This window comes from Aedes albopictus, chromosome 1 (genome assembly GCF_035046485.1).
Source record: "Aedes albopictus strain Foshan chromosome 1, AalbF5, whole genome shotgun sequence".
Taxonomy (NCBI): domain Eukaryota; kingdom Metazoa; phylum Arthropoda; class Insecta; order Diptera; family Culicidae; genus Aedes; species Aedes albopictus.
The window spans coordinates 203,235,398-203,260,461 of NC_085136.1; the positions used below are offsets into that span (position 1 = coordinate 203,235,398).

The 25,064-nt window shown below is 40.0% G+C and overlaps 1 protein-coding gene across 6 annotated transcripts in view; it reads left to right on the forward strand.

The window, feature by feature from the left end:
* The window catches only part of LOC109432219 (ABC transporter G family member 23), a 270,435-nt gene that overhangs the window by 174,335 nt on the left and 71,036 nt on the right, over positions 1-25,064 (forward strand). Inside the window, exons 1-2 of one of the 6 annotated variants that reach the window (XM_029866977.2) lie at positions 10,664-11,741; positions 11,807-12,164. The exons of 3 other annotated variants lie outside the window; for them this stretch is intronic. In XM_029866977.2, coding sequence (XP_029722837.1) covers positions 12,154-12,164 — 11 coding nt within the window. In that variant the 5' untranslated portion in view covers positions 10,664-11,741; positions 11,807-12,153. Of the gene's footprint in view, positions 1-10,663; positions 11,742-11,806; positions 12,165-25,064 lie in introns of those variants that run through there. 2 more of the 6 variants (XM_029866978.2, XM_029866976.2) reach the window with 2 other exon arrangements.

Here is a 25,064-nt window from a genome sequence, read left to right on the forward strand (position 1 = left end):
GGTATCTATTAATTTATTCAGAATTTCCTCTATGGATTTTATATGAGGATTTTTCATAGTTTCGTTAAGGAATTTCAGCAGATATTCTTACACAAATCCTTCAGTGATAAATTTGTAGATGTTCTTCAATCTTTTCTCCATTCCTTCAAAAATTCTTCAAGATTCTATTTCTTAATACTTCTACTTCACATTTTACCAGGTATTTTTTTCCCTAGAAAACGTTCAACGAATTTCTTTTAAAAAAATTTCCAGAGTTTCTTTCAACCATTCTCATAGAGATTTCTGCAAAAATAATGCTAAGAATTACTTTTAAACCCTTCTACAGAGACTCCTTCAGTAATTCTTCCAGATATATTTTAGAAAATCGTCTTCAGTAATTCGATCAAAGTTTCCTGTAGAGCCTAATATCCTGTCTAAGCGCTAATATCGCTTAGAAAACATGCCATTGATTCCTTCCGAAATTGTTCCATGTTCACCAGAGATTGCTACATTATTTTCCCCTAGAAAACCTTTAATGAATTTCCACATAAATTCTTCCAGAAAACCATACATTTTGAACTCCTTCAGAAGTTTCTCTAAGTATTCTGTTAAAAAAAACTGCAGATTCTGTTATTCTAAACTTTTTTTTATTATTCTTCAACTACTTAACCCAATTAACAGCTCTTTTGTCCACAAGGGCACTGCGTGAGCGATTCCAATTGGCGGCTGCACTTACACTTTGTACAGCGCCTAAATGTATTCTATTCTAATTCTACTATATCGAACTGGTTGCCGTTGCGCTGCTGTCACTTTTCTACCCTATCCATGGGTTGAATGATGAGCACGGTCGATGATGTTGATGTATGGCTCTTCTCCAGTCCGATTGGGAGTCCATTACGAGTTGCCGTTAGCCGATATCCAAGTTTCTGGGTCCGTTAGAGCATATGCTCAGAAGAGGGTCAGGTGTCAGCCGCTCTCGGGGGGAAGAGCAACTGACGAAAAATTGCAAGTGCCAGGGCTGGGATCGAACCCATGACCATCCACTTAAGAAGTGAAAGTGTAGCCACTACGCTACGGGCCCCGACATACTAAACCTCTTCAAAGGATTCTTTCGAAAGCTTTCGATGGATTCCTTCAGGAACTGTTTAGGGATTTTTTCATAAAACCTTCGTGGGATTGTTTTTGGTATATTTTCGAATGATTCCTTAACCCTTTGAAAACGGTATTTTCGTCATTCTGAATGTAGTCTTGCTGGTCTAGAACACGTTTGTTATGGTCGGTTTTCTCGGCTGGGCTTATGTGTCCCATCCTTTCGAGTGTAGAATTATCAAACGTTAAACTACACAATAATAAAAATTAGAAAAAAAACTTCCTTCTCCAGTGGGTTATGCAACTTTTGCAGGGATTCTTTCAAAATTTATTCCAGCCAGTGGCTCTCCACAAACTCTTACTGGCATTCCTTCAGACATTGCCTCACAAACTAATCCAGGAATTCCTGCAAGAAATATACTACATTAGTCCATTGGAAATTCTTGCTGAATTATCTCTTTATATGAACCGCAAATTCTAGCAGAATTCCTTCAGAGATTCCAACAAAAAAATCTTCAGGATTTCCACCTGGTATTTATCTATGTAAATGAACATGTGGTAAAGTTGTGGGAAAATTCCGGTAAAACCAATTGAATTAATTGCCGCAAATAGGTTAAATAGATCGTATGAGTTTTCCTTTAATGCCCTGAAACTCAAATAAATATTTTTTGAAACAAAATTCAAAACCCAGAAAAGAAAAAAATACTGTCAGATGTCTTGAAGAAATTTATGTATGATTTATGTAAGGAATCTGAAATGTTATTTATTGTTTTTATGCTGGTCTTAGTGAGATTCTTAAAATGCAAAATGTTTTTGTACTTGTCAAGTCAAGTTACTTATACCGATCAACTCAGTTCGACGAATAGAGATGATGTCTGTATCTGTGTCTGTGCGCAAAAAAAGTTCACATATTTTCAAGGCACTTCCTATTGGCCGGTTTTACGGATTATAGGTCGAATCGAACCGGGATTTTACCGCATTGTTTGCTATTGAAAATGGTGCGGATCAGTCAATTGACCCCATCATGCGACAAATTAAACTGCGGCGATTTTTGTAACCTTTAGCATGGTTGACGAATTTTTTGTGGAAATCAACATGATGGCCCAAAGTTCAAGATGGCGGCCTAGAATCCAAGACGGCGGCTCCAAATTCAAGAAGGCGACTGATTAATGGTGTTCTAGTCTCTAAAAACATGTAATTATGGATATAATTGGTATGAGGAAGATGTCCGGAATCCAAAAATGGCGACCAAAATATTCAAGATGGCGACCTAAAATCTAAGATGGCGTCTCCAAATTCAAGATAGTGGCTGTTTAATGGAGTTTTAGCCCAAAAACCATGCAATATGGGTATATTTGGTATGGAGAAGATGTCCGGAGCCCAAAAATGGCGCCCAGAACATCCAAGATGGTGGCTCCAAATTCAAGATGGCGCCTCCAAATTCAAGATGGCGGCTGTTTAATGGAGTTTAGCCCTAAAGCCATGCAATATGGGTATACTTGGTATGGAGAAGATGCCCGGAGTCCAAAAATGGCGAAATGAAAAAAACAAGATGGTGGCCTAAAATCCAAAAAGGCGGCTTCAGATTCAAAATGGTGCCTGAATCATAGGGTTTTAGGTTCTAAAACCATGCAATATGAATATATTTGGTATGGAGAAGATGTCCGGAGTCCAAAAATGGCGTCCAAAATATCTTAGAGGCGGCCTGAAATCCAAGATAGCGGCTCCAAATTCAATATAACGGCTGTTTAATAGAGTTTAGGCCCTAAAACACGGTGTGCCAAAAACCGTTATTAACAAATAAAAATGTCCACCCAAGTGGCACCCGGCATTCGGAAGATATACTATTCTAGTATCTACTCTGAAAATTTGGAAATGTTTCATCGAGGGAAACTAAAGTTTTTTGTGATTTGAACATTTTGAGCCATTTCTATAGGATTTTCTTATATGAGTGAATATGCACGCACGGTGTGCCTGATACCACTATCAACAAATAAAAATGTACTCCAAACTCACACCCGGCATTCGAAAGATATACTATTCTAGTATCTCCTTCGAAAATTTGAAAATGTTTTATCGAGGGAAACCAAAGTTTTTACTGTTTAAAGATTTTCCTATATTTTCATAGAATAAGCTCATATATGGGAATATTGCCATACGGTACACTTGATATCTTAAACAAATAATAACATCGCTAAACAAAATTTAAAAAAAAAATCCTATTATGAGATGCGAGAAAAATAACAGGGTTTTGGAACCCTAGAGGTGTCATAGTGAAAGAATTTTCGAAAAATATTGGAACGGGACAACACAGTTGAAGACCGAAGTTTGAATTGAGAACTTGGGGTGTTCAATTGACATACGCATTAGAGTTTCTAGGGTCCCAAACCCCTATTGTTTTCTTTTTCTCGTCCTATAACGCGAACTAATCTTGAACGGTGTCATGAGTTTCACAAATTCCAAAAGTACAATAAATTTTCAAGCAACTTCTCTGAAAACTCTGAAACAATTTTTTATCTGTATAAACGAGTTTTTTAGCATAGGCTAGTTCATCTCGGAACCCACACTTTACTTCTCTTCCGAAGGAAAAACTCACTTTTTGTGAGTTTGTCGGAAGTGGGATTCAATCCCAGGTCCTCGGCGTGATAGTCAAGTGTTCTAACCATTACACCAGGTCCGCTTCACATTTGGTAACATTACATTGAGAGGAATGTCAATTACCGTAGTTTGGGAATCAAACTAATTCTTTATTACACCAACGAACCTATCCTCAAAATGACTGACAGATCTCGGGTCATTTTGGCAGATGTAACATGAGCTTAAAAAGGACGGCAACAAGATCGATAAAGTAGAATTTATTATCTGTCTTTTTGTGCATGTGTGTGGTCCTAGGTGTGGTCTGTCAAAATGACCTGTGAAGTGTGAATCATTTTCATGGCTAGCTTTGTTGGCGTAATGAAGAATACTAGCTGTCCCCAGTAAACTTTGTCTTGCCTACTGAGTTTTTTGACGTTTCAAGTCCCTAGCCAAGCGCCCAAGTCCCCATTCAAACTGTATGAAAACCCGATTTTCAAAAACTCTCAATTTTCCCATGTTTTTGGCCTCATAAATCTTGGGTGAAAACTAACAGAACAAAACTTAAACTGCATTTGTATTTACATAGATTTCAAAGTCCTACCTGCTACTCGAATACAAAGAAAAATGTGGCACGCCGTGAGCGTTGGTTACATAAACTTTCTAAGTGTTTGGCACCGTTTTTTTTTTTTTGTTTTTAAGCGTTATTAATATGTTTGGATCTTGTCGGTGAATTTGAGAATGTTTCATGGTGAAAAGAGAGTTAAACTGAATTAACAGCCCAATGTCTTGGTATTCCTAAGAAGCTTTGTAAATCGTTGGTATAATGTTTAAGATATTGAAGCTTTTAAAGTAAACCTTAATGCTAATCGTTTTACTACCCAGCATTTATACGTCATGTTACCAACGTGTCTTCCGTGAACATAAAAATTTTACATTTGAATGATCATCAGTAACAACAATTTTGAGCTTTGATTTCAATTTCATTGGAGATATGCATACTATCGCTTTATCTATAAACACGTTAAAACACCTACTGAGTTTCTAATATATAATCAAAGTTTTAGATGAGTTACAAAATATATATTCATTGCGAGGAATGATTAACATGAGAAATTGAAATAATATTCTATGAAGTTACTACATTTTCAATATACTTTATTATATCTTATATTTTCAAACCACTGTAATTTGCGATCATTTCAATGAAATATTGTCAAATTTTCAGAGAAGTTGTTTGAATGTTGTATCTTTGGAATGGTGCTTGTGAAACTTATTAATATTTGTTTTTGATTTGAAGAGCCAATGAAACATTCTATGACAATATTGCCATATATGAGCTTATTCTATGACAATATAGGAAAATCTTCAAACACTAAAAACTTTGGTTTCCCTAGATGAAACATTTTCAAATTTTCGGAGGAGATACTAGAATAGTATATCTTTCGAATGCCGGGTGTGAGTTTGGAGTACATTTTTATTTGTTGATAGTGGTATCAGGCACACCGTGCGTGCATATTCACTCATATAAGAAAATCCTATAGAAATGGCTCAAAATGTTCAAATCACAAAAACTTTAGTTTCCCTCGATGAAACATTTCCAAATTTTCAGAGTAGATACTAGAATAGTATATCTTCCGAATGCCGGGTGCCACTTGGGTGGACATTTTTTTTTGTTAATAACGGTTTTTGACACACCGTGCATGTAATATGGGTATATTTTGTATGGAGATGTCCGGAGTCCAAAAATTACCAGAATTTCCAAGATGGCGATCTGATATCCAAGATGGCGGCTCAAAATTCAAAATGACGGCTGTTTAATGGAGTCTAGAACCATGCAATATGGGTATGTTTAGCATAGGGAAGATGTCTAGACTCCCAAAATGGCGAAAATAATATCAAATGTGGTAGCCTAGAATTCAAGATGGAGGCCAAAAAATCCGGCTCCAAATTAAAGATGGCGGCTATTTAATAGAATTTGAGGATTTAAAACAATGCAATATATTTGGTATGAGGAAGATGACCTGAGTTTAAAAATGGAGACCAGAATATCTAAGATGGCGTCACAAAATTCAAGATGGCGACTATTTAATGGACTCTAAAACCATGCAATATGGGTATATCTGGTATGGAAAAAAACATGAATTCCAAAAATAACGACCAAAACATCCAAGATTGCGGTCTAAAATCCAAATTGGCTGCTCAAATTTAACATAGTGGCGTTTTCTCAAGTTTGAGACTCAAACATCAAAAGCCAGATCAACGAAATTATTTCTGGTGCCATGAAATGGATTTTTGTTAAACGTATGAAAGTGCGATATTCATCAACATGTCACTTGAGTTTTGTTCAAATAGGTTTTCGAAGACACGGAAAGGCGCCATCACCTAGGTGGATAAATTAGGGTTTTTAATTATAATACATCTATGTGTGTTAGTGAAATACCTGTAAATAAATAAAATATATTGCAAGCAACCTAGCACTACAGTTTCAATAGAATCAGTAGTACATGTCAAGATTGTCTCTTCAGATCCTGCATCGCAAATTGGACAAATAACGATCACCTCGTTGATCTGTTTTTTTTTTTTGGATACCGGTCTCAGTACGCCTGGCATTGCACGCACACCACCGATGAATACCAGTCCAACGGAAAAATCATTGACCTGGGCAGTAACACCAGCTGCGCGAGAATGCGAGAGTTTATACTTTCAAGATCAACTGGTGCTTAAAGTGTCGCAAGCGCATTAGAAGTAGTTTAAGACGGTGAACGACGAAAAAATAAAAAAACTAGTTCCGATCGGATCAAGTCCAACCTCTGGTCGCCACCACACATGTTTTCTAAGTGGTAGGCACTATCCAAGTTTGACATTTCAAGTCACTGCCAACAACGCGTCGCAACCCTGCAGTTGAGTTGAAGCGAACGCGCTCCGTCGTTTGCTGATGCAGCCCTAGTGCTGTGTGCTCCACGAGGTTGGGGAATCGATATAAACTACGTTGTGTTGGAAGAACGACCATTTTCAGTCTTTTCATTGGCTTACACTCATTCGAGCTTTGCTTACTGGTAGACACAATCCACCCCGATCTCCCCTACCCGTGCCTATAGTGCTTGACTTACCACCTTCTTTGATGGACGTGATGAGCTGTATCGAGTTGCCCCGAGAAGCTGAAAACCGCAGAAAACCTTTCAGCGTGATTCGATTGTGTATTCACCAACAAAATTTTGCAATTTATTTGCCACGGTATTGCCTCTTTTCCTCACCTTTCTCTTTCTTCTCACCTGGTGCGGCGGCGACGAGACTGTCAATGTTTACTATCCAACCCGGAGCCCAGAAAAACACACGAGCTCAAGCTCAGATCAAGGCTCAACAGATCGGGTCTTTGTTGTTGGTTGGGGTGGTTTTGTTGGCATCGCTCACTCGGAGCTGTATTTACCTACCTACCTACATCCATACACGTTGTTGCTGAAACAAAAATTGTGAAATTCCAACATTTTCACAACTTCGACCGCGACCAAGACGTTACCACCGCCGTCGTGGTCGTCGTCGCCAGGCAGGTAAACTGACACCACCGCGTGCGACTCCTTGTGTTTACCGTTTCAACATCAGCACGATTTTTTTTAAAGCTGTTTAGCACCCCTGTCTATTAGACAGGTTGTCTGTGTCGGCAGTTCTGTTGTTCTTGAATCAGCGGCATACCGGGCATTAATTTTAGAATATGTGCATTTTTTCTTTGGAATTTTTAAAACCAGATAGGGTATCGCGCCACTTGGGTGGTGGCTTCTATATTCGTCTGTTTTCCTATATAACTCAGTCAATTTTGAACCAATTGACTTGAATTGTTGTACACGGGTAAAAACTATACCTATCTCACCACATTCCAAAAGTTGTGTCAATTGATTCAAATTTGACTGAGTTATAGTGGAAAACAGACGAATATAGAAGCCACCGCCCAAGTGGCGCGATTCCCTATATAAGTTGTACATGTAAAAGAAAAATTGAAAAAAGTAGCACACTGCAAAGCCAACGATGACCACGCCCACCGGGAACTTCAACCTCAAACATCGTCGTACATGACATTCCATAACATTGGACATACTGAGGTTATGTGGCCCATTCGGTCTAACGTACTTCGGTCTAACGCACTTCGGCCTAAAGTTGTTTGGCCTAATGACCTGATACTGATCCCTTCCGGAAGCCGAATTGATAACTCGAGAGACACTCTACACCCTCGGTGTGCCTCAGTGCCTCAACAGTCTGTTGGAGGCTGATCTTCTCGAGCTTCTTCCTCACCTGTGTTGAGTAAGCATATTGCTCAATGCCAATGGATGCTTTCTTCTTCTTTGGCAATAGGACAAGAATCTGCCACTTCCAAACCTTTGGGACACTCTCTCATCCAGAGATTTCTGTATACAAATCTGAATAGCCCAGGAGAGCCTCGGTAATGACTACTTTCAAGGCTAGGTTCAGAACTCCATTTAGACCAGGGGCCTTCAGTAGGTTGGCTCCAGAGGCACGGACCAGGGGCCTTACCTACGCTACAGGATTTTGCTGTCCCATCAAGTACTTCATCAACTATCCTTCCCTCATAGTGAGTCACATTCCCCAGGAAAGAGCCCTTCCAGGGTCCACTATAGTATCTCTGGAGACTGCTTGTTAGAAGCCATTACACCACTTATTTTGGCCATCCCAACCTTGTTGGTTTGTAATGGCACATAGCATGCCTTTTTGGCTTACTCTTATCTCGGTCTTGAGCGTGACTTTAACAGCCACGAACGCCACCATTTTCGCTGTTGCCGTTGTTGTAGTCGATACTGTAGCGAACCGCCAGGTGATCGCTATGACTATAGCCATAGTCCAGCCCTCCAGTTCAAACTATTTGTTAGACCAGGTATACGACAAGTAACGTTGATAATTGACTCCGTTCCTTTACGGTTGAAGGTAGCGGTATTAGCCCGATCGACATCTACCATAGCCAGTACTCATAGCAGGATCTGACCTCGTTGGTCCGTGAAACGGTTCCCTTATTCCATGGCAGAAATAATGAAGTAGACACCAACTCCTGGACTGGGTACGTTGTCCATGTCGCCGCCTTTTTAAACCCACCCGTAAACCAGTTGCCGATACCGGCGGGTACACGGTATAGATCCGCTAAGATGGTGATATGTGTACCCCATTCAGCGACTGCCTGACATACATATTGCCTTCAAAGCTTGCTCTTATTTGAACCTTAACAACCCATGGCTTGTGTTCCGGTTCAAGATACTTGAAGCAAACTTGCAGACATGCCAGCCCACCTTGGGCATACCTATTTTAACCCTCGAGTGATCGTGCCGTAATATTTTTGACAACACGTTGAAAAAATCTCGCTCTTTGTATTCAGCATTTATTGTGGTGCTGGTGGTGGTGGCCAACCGCGCGAGCTACGAAAGGTGCTCGCTGCAGATAGCTATACCAAGGCTATCTCTGTCCTTGTCGGACTATTTAATAGCCAAACAGCTGCGGTGGCCATCTGCATCTCTAACTGCTGCCGCTGTGCCATGTCAAGCTGTGTCCAAGTACGTGATCTCGATCAGGCTTCAGACCTTTAGAGACGTTTCCGTGGTGAAGGTCCTCATGCCATCACCCTAAGCAAGGACTTTTACCACCAAACATTTGTAGGTGGCACCCCTGTGGATTTTATCGCACTTGAGTTCTAGGATCATTTCACTGTGTACGTCGGCTCCAAGATCCATGAGCTTGGCATCTGTCCTCCATGAACTCAGAATACCTTGATTCATCTGTCTTGATGACGAGTGCGTCAGTGCGTCATCCCTCTTGTTAGCCTGTTACCTTCGACCTTTCCGTGACGCCTGGCTGGAGTCAGACTTGCTAGTTTTACTGCCCTTTAATATCTTGGTTAACAATCTCCTGGCGTTGCGGGCACCGCGTAGTAGCTCCTCCCCTGACGACTGTCTCGCATGTATCTGCGATTGCTGATCGCAAGCAATCGCGTTTGACGTACCCTACGCAGACGAAGGCCTTCGCATTCAGGGTCTGGGTAAACTTCGGCCTTTTCAGCTTTACGGGCTTGGTACTGACGTAGTTGTCATAGTCTACCGTTGACTTAAGAAGTTTCAACAAGGTCTGCTGGAAGTCCATATTGAGTTAAGACTTCGAGGATGCAAATTCAATGATTGAGTCAAGCTGCTGCGAAGCCACATCCATGGGAGAAAGTCGATCTCTATTCTAGTGGATGGCCCTCATGAACCACGCTCCATCCATGACCTTTTCTGGTTCGCTAGCTGGGGAGAAAATCGGGTTTCCTACGGTGGTACTTTGCGTACAGATACCTCCTCCTGTTTCTACTCTCCTTGGAGCAGATCTAGCTAACCCGCTCTTCGCAAAGGGGTTAACCTCGTCACTACGCTACTAACTGATTTCTGATTATTGTTATGTAAGCTCATTTTGGATTTCCACGAGTAGCGCGGGACAAATTACAGTTAGGGGTGCCCAGGTGCCCACAGGCACCATAACAATCCAGTAACTTTTTCAACCCCTCGATCATGTATTCCTCGGCACGGATCGCTATACACCTTGAAAAGGATCGGTAGTGCTTTTCCAAGGCAGCAGCTACACGGATCAGGCTGATCTCTGCCAAATTAGAGTTACACCAAGGGGTTCCTTTCATAGTTTCACAGACCGTAAAGGGTAAGCTTCTCTAAGCCGCTCTATGATGGAAGACGTTGTAGTACCAAAGGCGTCACCCAAATCGCTGAAGAGCCTGTTGATAAGCAGGCTTCTACCCAGTTGAGATGTAACCCCAAAAAAGAAAAGAATATGTAGAGAAGAGTAACAATGTTGATAGATACACACAAAGTAGGAGGAAAGGGCCGGGTTAGGGATTGAATCCAAGACCTGCTCCTTACGAATCAGGAGCGTTAGCCAAGTGGCCATACCAAGGCCGTCTTGTAAGTCACAAATCGAACAATTCATTTGCAAAAACTAAACCAGAAACCTTTCTAGGAATTCGTAAAAAAATGTCGAGTAGTTTCGCCAGGGTTCCGTGATTTTCCGATAAAAATTTAAATGAGTTCCAATAACGCCAGCTGCCGGATCCATCTCCGCCACTACTCTACCACCGATACTCGACATCAAGGTCACTCAAACTCGCACCCGGCCCAACCAAAGTTTGTGGAGAGCCAATACAGACAAATTGCCAAATCACCGTCATTGAACTGCTGTATGGTGGAAGGCGTGTCTCTGAAGTGTGAAAACATGCGACGCGTTGAAGACGTCGTCCGTCATCCGCCGCGCCATTTACTTTTACGCCACTTCGGGCAGGATTGGTCCATGGTCTCGCTCGGTGGCTGCGCTCGTGTGGCCTTCAACCAACAAATGCTGTGGAAATAAATGCAAGGCAGCAGCGTGCGCCGGTGAAGAATTAAAAATTGATTATTTACGGATCGAGACGGGCGGCTGGGTTGGGAAACCAGCAACCGTTGTTGGGGCACGGCAACACGGCACAAAAAGAGTAAAAATCGAAAGTTTACCATTTGTTCACCGGAATCGCGTTGCGCTGGTAGGTACGCAGCCATTTTCCGAACTTCATGCATCGCCTCCAATTAGCGCTACACAGAGAAGCTGATTTCAACACATGTGCGCAATCTCGTGCGAAAAGTTCGATCGCGTTTTGACCCGCCATGACACGGAGAAAACAAACTTGCCCCAAAACACTGTTCAGCGTCAGCGTCGTCGTCGTCGCTGGTAATGAGATTTAAATGTTGTGATTAGTATGCAGTTAGTGCTGCAGTCAAGTGTGCGTGTGTAAACGCTTGGGAGTCCTTCGTTGGCTGTGCTTTGCTCGTTCTCTCTCCCTCGTTGTCGCTCTCATTAGCTCGTTAAACAGAAGTCTCTCGTGCTTCTGCGTTCTCCGCAAGCTCGTTCTTTCGAGTCAGTGCTACTACAGTGGAGAGCATGTATTCTTGCTAGAACTTCGACCGCGAACAGAAGTTAGTGCTTAGTGACTGTGAAAACTTGCGCTCGTGCGGACAAACTTCAACCAGCGAAACCGGTACGTCGCGCGTTCTTCCCGAGAATATCATCCGAAAATGCGAAGAAACCAAGTGCAGTAGTGTGCGCAGGAAAATCCTGGCCAAATTGTTTAATTCGAAATTTTTCTACATTGCAGTTCACATGTCATCTCGTGCCAGTGTAAAAATATATAATATTTAATAAGTAGTGTATAGTGTAAGTTAACCTGTCTGCCTCCGGAAAAATCTATCCATGCTTCGGCTCGTGAAGTTTCAACTTGCATATCATCTACATCGACGACGGTGACAAATACACAACGACTGGTGAAAATTTGTACGCGAAAAACGTAGTGGAATAGTTGACCTTGAATAATCAGCCGTGACACATCCGTACGCGGTCGGATTTTCAACGGCCGCTACTGCTGCTGCCGCAGATCACACGTGGATTATAATTTTGGATCATATTCGACGATAACATCGACAGGATACAGCAATACATGACAATATGTTAATAACGTAAGTAGAAACCGGTTGTTGCTTCTTGGGAAGAAAATTTTTTGAGCAGTGAGTGGGGGGTTTTGGCTTCGATACTTATCCAGATGTGTGAACATAATTAATTATACAAAATTAGGAGACCAATGTCGTATTTTCTCCTCTTGATAATAAACTTGTTTAAGCCTTAGAAACAGTGCATATCGTTCAGAACACACGACTGGAATTTGTTGTTACTATGCACGTGTGCTGATCATTTCGCGTATGACATATAATTTTGTTGTGCATATATAGTATAAAATAGTAATAAAACCACTCGGAACGGAATAAATTAATAGCATGGTGGTTGAAGTGGCACACAGCCAGGAGCAATTAAAACTATTTGATCTTGAAAGACTTGCGACCGTGGGAGTATTCTGTGCTGCACAAGTGTAACGTTGCTGTTCAATATACAGGATTTTAATTAGGTATTTTTTTTTATTAATTATTGAATATTGTTTGAATAATTATGTTCTCTCATTTCCCTATGATCCTTTCAAAGTAATTGGTAGTTTGGTTGTGGATTGAATTTCAACATGATGCCAATACGCCTATTATAGTCATTGTCAGAGCCGTAGCGTGGCCCCATGGCGCCCTTGGCAAGCATCAAAATTAGCGCCCCACGACAATTGGACATTGTAAATATGTAAAAGTTTGAAATTATTCATTTTTTTCAACTCTTGAGTTTTTTTTTTCTTTTTTGAATTTAACGTTCAACTTAATTTGGTGTCAAAAAACTTAATTGAGTTTCAGGGATTTTTAGGAATCGACAAACGATTTGTTTTACCCATTTTCGGAGATAAGTTCAATTGGTTTTACCAGAATTTTCCAATTACTTTTCCAAAGGTTTCTTCTGAAGTTTGATCAACATATTTCCCAGAAGATCAGTAAGAATATTTTCAGTAATTATTAGATGAAACATGGACATTCAGGAGGGATTTCTTAAGAAATCTATATATGAGTTTTTGTTGGGACCTCTGTAAGAATTCCTGCTGAAACGAAATTATGCAAGAATCTCTGGACGAATTCCTGCAGGAATATCCGGAGTAATATACCTGATGAGAATTCGGGAGACATTTCAGCAAGAATTTCCAATGGAACTAATTTAGTAATTCTTTCAGGAAAACATGGAGCAGTTCATTATGAAATGCCTGAAGGAATTCCTGGAAGAATTTGTAAAGAAACACTGGAAGAATTTCTAAAATAATACTTGGAAGAATTTTTGCTGGATTTTCTGTAAAAGTTTCATAAGGAATCTCTGAAGGAATACAAGTATTAAGAAATAGAAATATCAACCCCTTGCGGATTTTTTGAAGAAAGCATTGAAGGTGGTTCTGAAGATATCCTTGAAGAAAATTCACAAATTTTTTTAAAAAAGACACTACACCGTCTTCAGCCAGAGGCTGCACAGACTGAACTTTACATACACGAGACAACGGACAACACACATAACACCCAGTGGTCCAATGGAGAATTTTCCGTTTGACGAAAAGTTTTCCCCGACTGGAGCGGGAATCGAACCCGCACTCCGAGGCTTACGAAACGCCTAGACGACTGACGCCTTTAACCGCACGGCCACGAAGACCACCAATTATCCCTGAAATATTTTTTGAAAGAATATTTGCAGGCATTTTCAAAGGAAACCATGGAAGTTTATCTAATAAAACTATCGGGAGAAATATTCGGAGGAATCCTTTCTGAATAAATTCCTAGATAACTTCCTGAAAGTCTTTCTGGAGGAATTCCCAAAATAGTCCTTCGAAAAAAATTGAGAGGAATCTCCAGAAGGAATTTTGAATTGATTTTTTTTCTGAAAGAATCATCAAAAGATTTTCCGTTAAAATCTCTGGAGCTATTCTCTGAAATCTCTTTCCAGAAAGAAATTCCGAAGAAATACTTTGTGAAATTTATGAAGTAATTTCTTATGTATTAAATTTGTTTTGAGGAAATGAAAGAAACTATAAGACTTGAATGGTTTCTGCTAGATTTTCAAGAGTTGATATCCAAATAAACCTTTACAGGAAATAACAATGGTTAGAACTGAAAGAGCATCATCTGAATACTTTCCATTTGAAATACTGTAAAACTGTAAAATATTCAATGAATGCAAAGAAAATCATCGGAAGTAACCTCAAGACATTCGCCAGTGGGAATGTTTAGGAATTTTGAGAAACAAACTTGCACTAGAATTTCTAAAGCACATAGGTTTCGCTTTGTTCATTAAAAAACAATTTCTCAAAATTAAATAGTAGATAAAATGCCAGCTAACATCACGGTATGTATTCGAAATAATGTAGAGAAATCTGTTTTTTTTTAGAATTCAGGAGAACGTAAATACACATGATCAATCTTACATATTATAAGTAATGAAATATTGATAACTTTCAAGAAAACAATAGCATTATCCTGTTTCCTTCTAGCCCTGACCCTTTTCGGCGCCCCTCTGAGGTTGGCGCCCTTGGCGTGGGCCAACCTGGCCAATCGCACGCTACGGCTCTGGTCATTGTATCTACTAATTAGAATTTTCGACATGGGGCATATTTTAATCTCAATATCAGTGAGTTTACCCACTGAGTGTTCCTGATGTTGACATCAGTGCATGCCAGTGAGAATGTTGTACAAAGTTTATGAGGAGAGCCATCCTTTAAGTCTTTATTAAGTCTATCTATGTATGGTGATTGCTGGACAAAATTGCGCAATTTAAAGTGCATAATTTAATCTCAATTTTTATTTCAAATTTTTCAAGCAAACTGCGCATAAGATCCAATGTATCCAGAATGAATTTGAGGATGTCAGTTCCGAAAGTATTTTCAAATAAATATTCCTAAAATGTCTTCATATTATCCATTGCTTGATTATGTGATTTGCAACCATTCCTCGAAGGATTAGTCCAGCATTGCCTTCAGAGATTCGTTAAGTGATTTGTTCTGATATTCATCTAGTAATTCTCTTTGAGTTCTTTTTAGGATTAATCCTACGATTTTTTTTTATAAATCTTTTGGGATTACTTTTTGGAATTCCTTTTGGGGCACTTCCCAGAATTCCTGCTCGGAATACTACCCGAAATTTCATTTTCAATTACTTCCGGAGTTTCTTTTGTAGTTAAAAAAATCTTTTATGGATTCCTGCCGGTATTCCAAATCTTTTTTCTCTTGGCATAAGTACCAACGTTCTATATGATGTTCCGGGAACATCTCCTTATATTTATTCAATGTCTATCTACACTTACCGAGAACCTTACAGCGATTATTGCTGATTTATCCTGAGAATCTTAGGATTTTTGCAGGAATTTCTCTTGCAATTCCGACCAACTTTTATGTTTTTTTCAATTCCTTCCGGAATTCTTTTAAAAGTCTTTTTGATCACTCTGAGCAAGTCTGAGAGTGACCCTATCACTGAGGATACTGCAACTCTGAAAATCATACGAATATAACATGAATTTTTACCATAAGCATTTCTTGTGGACATCATAGTTACAAACTATGATTTTGGATTCAAAGCACCAACTATTATTGTCATACTGCTACTGTTTAAATTTCATAACGTTCTCGTATGAACATCATAACGATAACGTACGAAAATTGAAATTATGTCTTATGATTATCACACATACTTTTATGAACCATTTTGAACAAAAATTTAAAAAAAATCAGCCTGGAATCGAACCAGGGACGATTAGTTTAGCGATTGCGTGCTTAACTCGTGCACTTATCTACGCTTCGAAAGTTGAAGTGATTAAAAGCCAATAGAAGGTTTTATTGTTCTTAAGGCATGGTACACAAATTACGTAACGCTAAAATCGGCAATTTCAGACTCCCCCTTGTAACGCTTTTTATATGAAAACCAAAAATATTTTGTATGGCTTGTAACGCTAAGCTAGACTCCCCCCTCCCCCTATAGTGTTACGTAATTTGTGTACGATGCCTAAGTAATGGCGATTCACTTGGCGTTTCATAATGTATCTTATGATAATTGAATAATATTATTCTTATAAGGTTTTTCATAGGACAAGTCTTATGAAAAACATACGAGTTCTATGGAATTATTAAAAAAAATGAAAATAACTGATTCATAAGACGAAAACTTTAAAAATCAAAAGTGCAGTATCCTCAGTGTACGAAAGAAATCTCGAAAGAAGAGCAAGATAATTAATAGAAGAATTCCTGAAAATTATTCCGTGATTAATAACGAAAAGAGTTCAAGGAGAATCAACGGAAGAATTTTATCTGGTGTTTTTTGAGGAAATCCAGAGTAATCTCGGAAGAAAGTTGTGAAGGAAATCCAAAAAAAACAGACAACTGCCATGCCTTTTTTTATTCCTTGTTGGCTGGTATGGCATTTCCAAACAGAATTAAGAAAAAATCAGAGAATTACCTTCCAATTAAAAACACCTTCTGGTGGGGTTCGAACCCTTGGCCCTTATTCTCTAAATCCTGCGAAATAGAAAAACAAACTGGTCCATACCATGAACATTCATCTTTTCGCAATTCGGTTTCTCCATACCATTAATGAATATATTGATAAATATGCATTTGGAAGAATCTTAAGAAATTTATGGAACAACTCAAGGTAGAATCTCTAAACAAATATTATTGAAATTAGTGTAGTATTAGCATAAGTTAAAATACACATAAATACAAACAAAAAAAAATATTATTGAAGTTGAACTATTGAAGAAGTCTTAGAGAAGTATGGAACTCCTACAGGAATCCATGGGGAAAATGTATTAAAAGCATCTGTGGATAAATTAGTTAGACATCATATGAAATTGCTGGATCAATTCCGAGAGAATCTATTTGCGCAACCCCTGAAGAAACGCCAGGAAATATTGAAGGAAAGCTTTTGAACAAGCTCTGAAGAAACTTGTGACTATAAACTATCTTTCTGATTCTCTACAAAATAATGGGGAAATGGAGACAGTAAACTTTGGACTAACTTCCGCCTTAACCTTCACAGTACCTGGTGCCAACATCAAAAGTTTAAAAATCTGTAACTTGGTTAAATTTCATCCGCTTTTGATGAAAATTTTACAGAAGCTTACAAATGTGTTGAATTTTAGACGTTTGCAATGGAACCATAAAAGATCATCGTTGTTTCGGATTTAGACCGGAAAAACCTAGGTATCAAAACAGGGACTTAAAAAAAACACGCAAAAACATGTTGCAATTCGGTTTTAAATCTTTAGTCCAGCACACTTGTACAGTGCATGCATGGTTCTGAGACAGTTGGACCTGTTCCGGTCGCGTAGCAGGTCGAAACCGGTTCCGGTAGGGATCCAAAGGGAACACTTTCTGAATTTCACAGAACCACAACGTTCAACGGCTCAAATTTCATGATTTGATATCTTGAAACCAATAGTCATAGCACCAATGATCATAAAAGGTGCTGGTCGCTTCCGGACGTTTCGGAACCGGTTCCGGTAGGGACCCAACAGGGACACTTTCTGAATTTCACGGAGTAACATCATTCGAAAACTCAAATTTCATGATGGTTCTGGCCACTTTCGAATGTTCCGGAACCGATTCCGGTAGAAATCCAAAGGAGACACTTTCAACATTTTACTTAACCCCATCTTTGACCGCTCAAAATTCATGATTTTGCATCTCAATGTCAAAAGATATAGATCGTCGATGGCAAACAATGGATCTGGCGACTTCCGGATATTCCGGGAACGGTTCCGTTAGGGACCCAAACAAGATACTTTCAGAATTGTACGTAACTTCTTCATTCGATGACTCAAAATTCGAGTTTTTTTATCTAGAAGCCAATAGTCATAACGCCAATGATCAAAAATGCTTCTGGCCACTTCTGGATGTTCCGGAACCGGTTCCGGTAGGGATCCAAAAAGGACACTTTCAGAATTTTAGTAACCCCATCATTCGACGGTTCAAAGACCATGATTTTTCATCTGAATGTCAATAGGCATTGCGTCGATGGTCAATAATTGATCTGGCCATTTCCGAATATTCTAAAAGCCAAGGATTTCTTCGATCACCTGACATTCGTTTGGCTCATTTACCAATAACTCAATAATACTAAAATGTGATATTCAATAAACATGTAAATTAGCGTTTTCCTACAATTTTCACCAAGGATGACATTCTGCAAGCATTCTAACTAAGATAGCTCAAGCATTTCCACATAGTATTTCTGTACGAATGCCTGGAGAAATCTGAGCATCATTCCAAGAGCAATTTCAACAGAAATTCGCAAAGGAATCTAAAGAAGATTTCCTTCCAGTAATTTTGCAAATAGATTCTCATAGAAGGATATTTGGAGAAATCCAGAAGGAATCCCAAAAGAATTATATTGGAATCCATAGAGAAGATTCAGCAAAGCCTGCTGCATGAGTCCCATAAAAAATATTGCATGAATCCCAGCTTGAATTTTAAGAGAATCTCGTAGGAATTGTTGGATGAATTCCAAGAGGAATTCCTGGAATAATCTCTGGAGGTACCACATGAGGATTTTTTGAAGAAAATCCAGCATTCTTGGGGAATTTCCAAGCGGAATAAGTGTTGAAATCTTTTGGAAAATGCCTGTAGAAATCACAGAAGGAACTTCCCTAGAAGAATTCCTAAAGGCACTCCTGGAGAAATCCGCGGAGAAATGCCTAGTAGAACTCTTAGAGGGATTCATGGAAAAATCTTGCGAAAATCCTCTTGACATTCCTCCATAAATGCCTTATGAGCAATTATTAATGAGAGGCTTCTCCAAGAATTCCTACACAAATCCGTTATGTGATAGCTCCAGGGATTCCCGAAGAATCCTAGCAAGTCTTCCAGGTACATTCCACCGGAAATTCCCGAATGAATACCAGCAGCATTCCGGCAGCAGTTTACCGCAAGAATTCATGAAGAATTCTGAAGTGATTCACTAATCAAACTCGATTCTATAATCTAAAAAAAATCTGGAGGAATACTTTTTTTATTCCTCACCACTTAAGGTGAAACTGGAAGCATTTTCTCATATTTTTGGTTTTTGATTTTTTATAAAATAGCGAAGCAATATTTTCAAAATCGGTTTTCGTGCACATGTTGAGTATGGATCAAGATATCTCCTGATTTTTTTCCAGGTGGAAATTGTTTTTCGATTTTGCAGAAACCATTTTTTTGTGAAATTTTGTTTAAAAATGGTTTCTGCAAAAACGAAAAACATTTTCCATCTGGAAAAAAATCAGGAGATACCTTGATCCATACTCTACATGTGCACGAAAAACGTTTTTGAAACTATTGCTTCGTTATTTTATAAAAAAAATCAAAAGCCAAAAAAAATGAGGAAACGGATCCAGTTTCGCCTTAATCTAATTTACAGCTCTTTTGTCCACTAGGGCACTTCTTAAGCGATTCCAATTGGCAGCTGCACTTATACTTTTGTATATAGAGACGAACCAGCCAAGGGCTGAAAGTCTCTACTCTCAACGTTTGAACCTTTTACTTAACCAGATCTTTTTCTTTTAAGGAGAAACTTCAAAGAATACCAATATGGCTGCCACAATGGCCGACTTAGACCCCTACTCACGTTTTCAAGAGCACAAATCTTAAAAAATCGTTAACAAATGCGCTCAATTTGGAAGAGCTGCCTCTTTTTGCAAGTGAGCAAAACCAGGAAAATCAAGTGCGGCTTGGTTTAATGCTTCGTCAGATTTGTGCTTTTAAAGTTTGTATGCAAAATTGCAATGGGATTTCTTGATGTTTCACCTTAAGTACAAACAAAAACTGATCTCTTGTACAATAGTGTCTCACCCCACTTGTACGCTATTTGTTTGTTTTACCGTACGAAATATACGCACCATTCCAGCTATCCCGGAAACCGTCAAGTGCTTAGCACAACACAAATGACCCCACGTTTTTTTACTAATCATCCTAGGTACTAGGTACTTGACTTTAGTGAACCCGAAAAAAAATCCTGGACATGTACGTACATCATTGACGTCACACGGAGAACCCACAACCAGCGATCATTCCACGGTTATCCAAATACTGAATGTTCAAACTTACATCTACCTACAGCACACGTCTTATATAGTGGAAACAAACATCTCACCTCAAATCGTTCGATTTAATTAACTTCGTCTCGTCTCGGGTGTTCTCCGGTTCCTGCTTCTACCTACGTATACTCATCATTACGTTTCATAAAATTTCTGCACTGGTGGTGAAAAGTAAGCACAAAAAAAAATGACACTCCGTTAAGCTTTGAGTCGATCTTCGACTGATGGACTGACGTCAGCCTGTGCTAGCTGTGGCTTCTGAGTGTTCTTGAAAATTCGTTCCACACAAGCATAGGGTAAAGTGCGGGATGGGGATAAAAAAGGTGGGAATCGTACATCAACAAGTACAGATTCCAACGCCAAGAAATGAAATCCTGTTTCCAGTGGGTACAGTTTTAATGATTGCTGCTTCTTGAATGATGGAGAACAAAAAAATCGCAGTGGATGGCTTATCGCAAAATTCTGACGAAAACACTGCTGGATATCTTTAAGCACTTTCAACTTCTGGCTTAAAACCCTGTGATTATGTTTATCTAAATTGATTGAACCCTTGCTTTAATTACCAAAAATTCTTGTCAAGCTTACTCTAAACTTTTTCCTACTGTTTTTTTTTACTTATTCGTTTATTTGGAAGGCTCGGGCGCCACATGGGCATAACTGAGCCGAAATCTTTTGTTTTTACTTTGGTTTTACATTTTACAATTTATTACTGCCTTATAACTATGTTAGTTTGGGAAGCCGAAGTACTCGCGGCTGTTTCGAGGTTGAGGATTGAAAAAAAAAATAAAATTGGGAAGGACGGGTTTATGGGTTTAAAACTAAATTATTAGCTGTTTTTTTATTACTTAATTTCAGATAATTGGTTTTTAAATTTCGAAAAATGTATCGATTTTTTGATTTTATACAAAAGAGCACCTTTTTCTGAGCCACTATGTTTTTTTTTCAGATTTTTAGAACTTTATTTTGGCATCTTAAATTAATTTCAAAGAAATTTTTAGTAATCACCTTTTGACAGCTGGGCAACTGTTTGACAGCTCCGCCCAGTACAAACTGCAACGAGGGGTGATTCGACAAATCGCTCCCATACAAACTTCAAATTGGTTTTTAAATAGGTTCCCGGGCACCAAAATTCATGAAAATTTGGATTTCGGCTCAGTTTGACATGCAGATTCAGAATATCGAATTATCTCAACACCGTTAAAGAAGCTAATTATTGAACATCGCATAGCCTATTTACGATACGATGTTACATCTTGGGGGAAAGCTTTTATCTGTGGTACACAGACTATATTATCTTTCTGACAGTCGTGCGAACGGCCACCAGGATCACGATTATGTTGTGCAAAACAGGTGGGTTTGGTGGCCGGAATGATCTGCTGAATCTGCAATCATATAAGAGTCGATGTCAGCTGATTACACTAGAGAATATGTCCTGCCCACCATGTCCTTCCAGTTTTGGCTACTTTCTGGATGTTGGGTTCGCTGGAGAGTGCAGCGAGCTTGTAGTTCATCCTTCGTGTACATGCAGATTTTCGTCACTCGAAAACATCGTGTGTATGCAGATCCTCTTCGAGCTTGATCCATGTCTCGTTTCCATAGAGGACCACCGACCACTCTAATTAGAGTTTTGCACATCATACATTTGGTTCGGTGTTGCGCAAAGCACACACGTTGACTGGATTTCGTGAAAACCGTATCCCGGCTGTTGAACTCGTCGCATTACACGTTTCTGAGCTAGTTAAAAAGCTAGTTCTAGATCGATGTTGAAGAGTAAACATGAAAGTCCGTTACATTTTCGAAGTCTCCAGCGAGATTCCAATGCACACCGTCCATCGGTGCTTTGATCAGTCTAATCAACTGCTCAGTAAAGTCGTTCTCCATAGCTCTGTGCGTGCCGTATGCCGCTTTGAAGTCGATGAGCAGGTGATGCGTTGGGACCTGGTATTCACGGCATTTGTGGAGGATTAGCCGTACGGTGAAGATCTGGTCCGTTGTCGACCGGCCGTCGATAAAGCCAGCTTGATAACTTCCCATGAACTCATTCGTTTTAGGTGATAGACGACGGAAGCTGATCTGGGATAGCACTTTGTATGCAGCATTCAAAATAGTGATCGCTCTGAAGTTCTCACATTCCGATTGATCGCCTTTCTTGTGAATGGGGTAGTTACCCCTTTCTTCCACTTCTCTAGTAGCTGTTCGGTTTCCCAGATCCTGACTATCAATCGGTGCAAACAGGTGGCCTACTTTTCTGAGCTACTTTGTTGGTTTTGAGCTGATAAATGGCATCCTTAATTTCCCTTAATCAACTCCCTGAGAATTAGTTAATTTTCTCCGTTGCTGTGGTTGGCCGTGCATAAGTTCTCCACGCCATTCAAGTGCTGATCGAAGTGCTGCTTCCACCTTTCGATCACCTCACGTCCTTCCGTCAAGAGGCCTTCGTCCTTATCCCTGCACATTTCGACTCGCGGTTGCGGGATGTGTTGAGCCTCTGCTAGAACTTCCTTGTTTCATAAAAACGGCATAGAAGTTCCATTTCTTCGCACTCCGCTTCTTCCAGGCAGCGCTTTTTCTCCCGAAAAAGGCGGGTCTGCTGTTTCCGCTTCTGTTTGTAACATTCCACGTTCTGTCGGGTCCCTTGCTGCAGCATTATCACCCGCGCTGTGTTCTTCTCCTCCAAAAACGGGCTGCACTCTTCGTCGAATCATTCGTTTCGTCAATTCCGTTCCACGTATCCGATGGCACTCTCGGCTGCGTCGTTGATGGCTGCCTTCACTGCACTCCAGCAGTCCTCTAGAGGGGCTTCATCGAGCTCGCCTTCGTCTGGCTACGCGGCCTCGAAATTTTGCACGTATGCTGAGGTGACATCCGGTTATTTTAGTTGCTCTAGGTTGTACCGTGGTGGTCGCCGGTACCGTACATTGTTGATGACGGAGAGTTTTGGGCGCAGTTTGACCATCACTAGATAGTGGTCGGAGTCGATGTTTGCGCCACGATAGATCCTGACGCATTGGATCTTGGGGTTTAATGGCGGGTTATTTTCCGACAGGGAAATGCTTGAGATGGAGCCAACAAGCAACAAATTGGACCCATTTGTTACAAAAGATTTCTTCAAAGCTAAACTACCTACTTGCTGTTGAAATTGATGTGGCTTATACTATTTACTACTTACTTTAAGTCCTGGGCACCCACGGTAGTGCAGAGGGCCGAATTGAAAGATTTTCACCCTGGGCGATTGCCAGCCATCGCCTTGAGGTCAAATTTCTGTCGACTTGCTTGATTTCGTTGTTGAGGCTGCGCCGCCATGAGCCTCTGCGTCTGCCTCTGCTACGATGTCCTGCTGGATTCCAATCTAACGCTTGCTTGCAGATTTCGTTTCCGCCCTTGCGTAGAGCGTGGCCGACCCACCTCCACTTTCCCTCCCGAATTTCTGTCGCTATCGGCTTTTGATGACATCGTCGATGGAGCTCCACGTTAGAGATCCAATTGTGAGGCCATCATAATCGAATTTTATACCGCAGGCATCGGTTGATGAAGACCGGCAGCCGTTGCGTGTTCTGGTGCGTCGACTGATCTGGCCATCGGCCGCCATTTATCTACCAAGATATTGGAAGCTTTCAACATTATCCACTGATTGCACAGCTACCGTAAAGCTGGGAGTGGTGACCGTGTTTACATCCAACGATTTGGTCTTTTTGAACTGGTGATGATAAGACCTGCCGCTAAGGAGCGATTGGCAAGATCATCGAGCTTGCTCTGCATATCAGAGCGCCGTTGAGCTAGGAGAGCAACGTCATCAGCCAATTCGAAGTCATTTAGGTGTCCATGGTAATGAGCTGCCACAGCAATCCACGATTTGGTTCACGGTCAATCGCACCTACCAGGATATCATCGATTACGATGAGGAACAGTAGCGGTGATAGTATACATCCTTGCCTCACTTCAGCAACGACGATGGGATCGGACAAAACATCGTTGTGCAATACTCTGCACGAAAATGCCCTGTACTGTGCTTCAATGAGGCTGATGATTTTTTCAGGGAGACCCTTGCGCCTGAGGGCTTTCCACATGTTTTCGTGATTGAGACGGTCGAAAGCTTTTTCGTAATCAATGAACACCAGTTAGAAAGATTCTTGGAACTCATTGATTTGCTCCAGAATAATACGGAGCGTGACAATATGGTCCACACAGATGTGGCTGATACTGGTTATCGTTAATGTTTCTGGCTATGCTACTTACCGATTCGAAATTCCTTAAGGGAGAAATGAAATTATCGAGGAAACATCCGCCTCTGCTCTGTTGTTACTAAAATGATTATCTCAGATTCCACTTCACATTATGTGATGTTGTTTTTAAGCCATTTTAATATGATAGAAATTAAACAATATCGAGCTTCACACATTTTTAAGAATATTGTATTTACTGAAATTCAAATATCTTGTGTTTTGTTCAACTAATTTTAAATCTTTTTCCATAAATTAAAAGCTGAATACAATACCATTCGATCATCTGAATACAGGTTTTGCGTCAGATTGATGGAATACAAGATATTAGCGAGTTTTAGCGACAATCTTCTCAAATTTTAGCAAAATTTCCAAAAATATATGAAGAAATGTATTTTTTTTTCAATAAGAATAAAACAATTTAAAAATTATTTTTCAACGTTTTTTTTGACAGATCATATGTAGGCGAGTTACAGTAAAAAATTGATTGTCCATAAACCACGTGGTCATTTTTTTGGGACTTCTCAACCCCCCCCCCCCCCTTCGTCGTCATTAGTCCATACAAAATTTTTTATTTGTCCATACAAAATGCTCATTGGCCGAACCCCCCCCCCCTCATGACCACGTGGTTTATGGACAGCCCCTTAGTGCTTCAGGCGTTCAATAATGATGTTA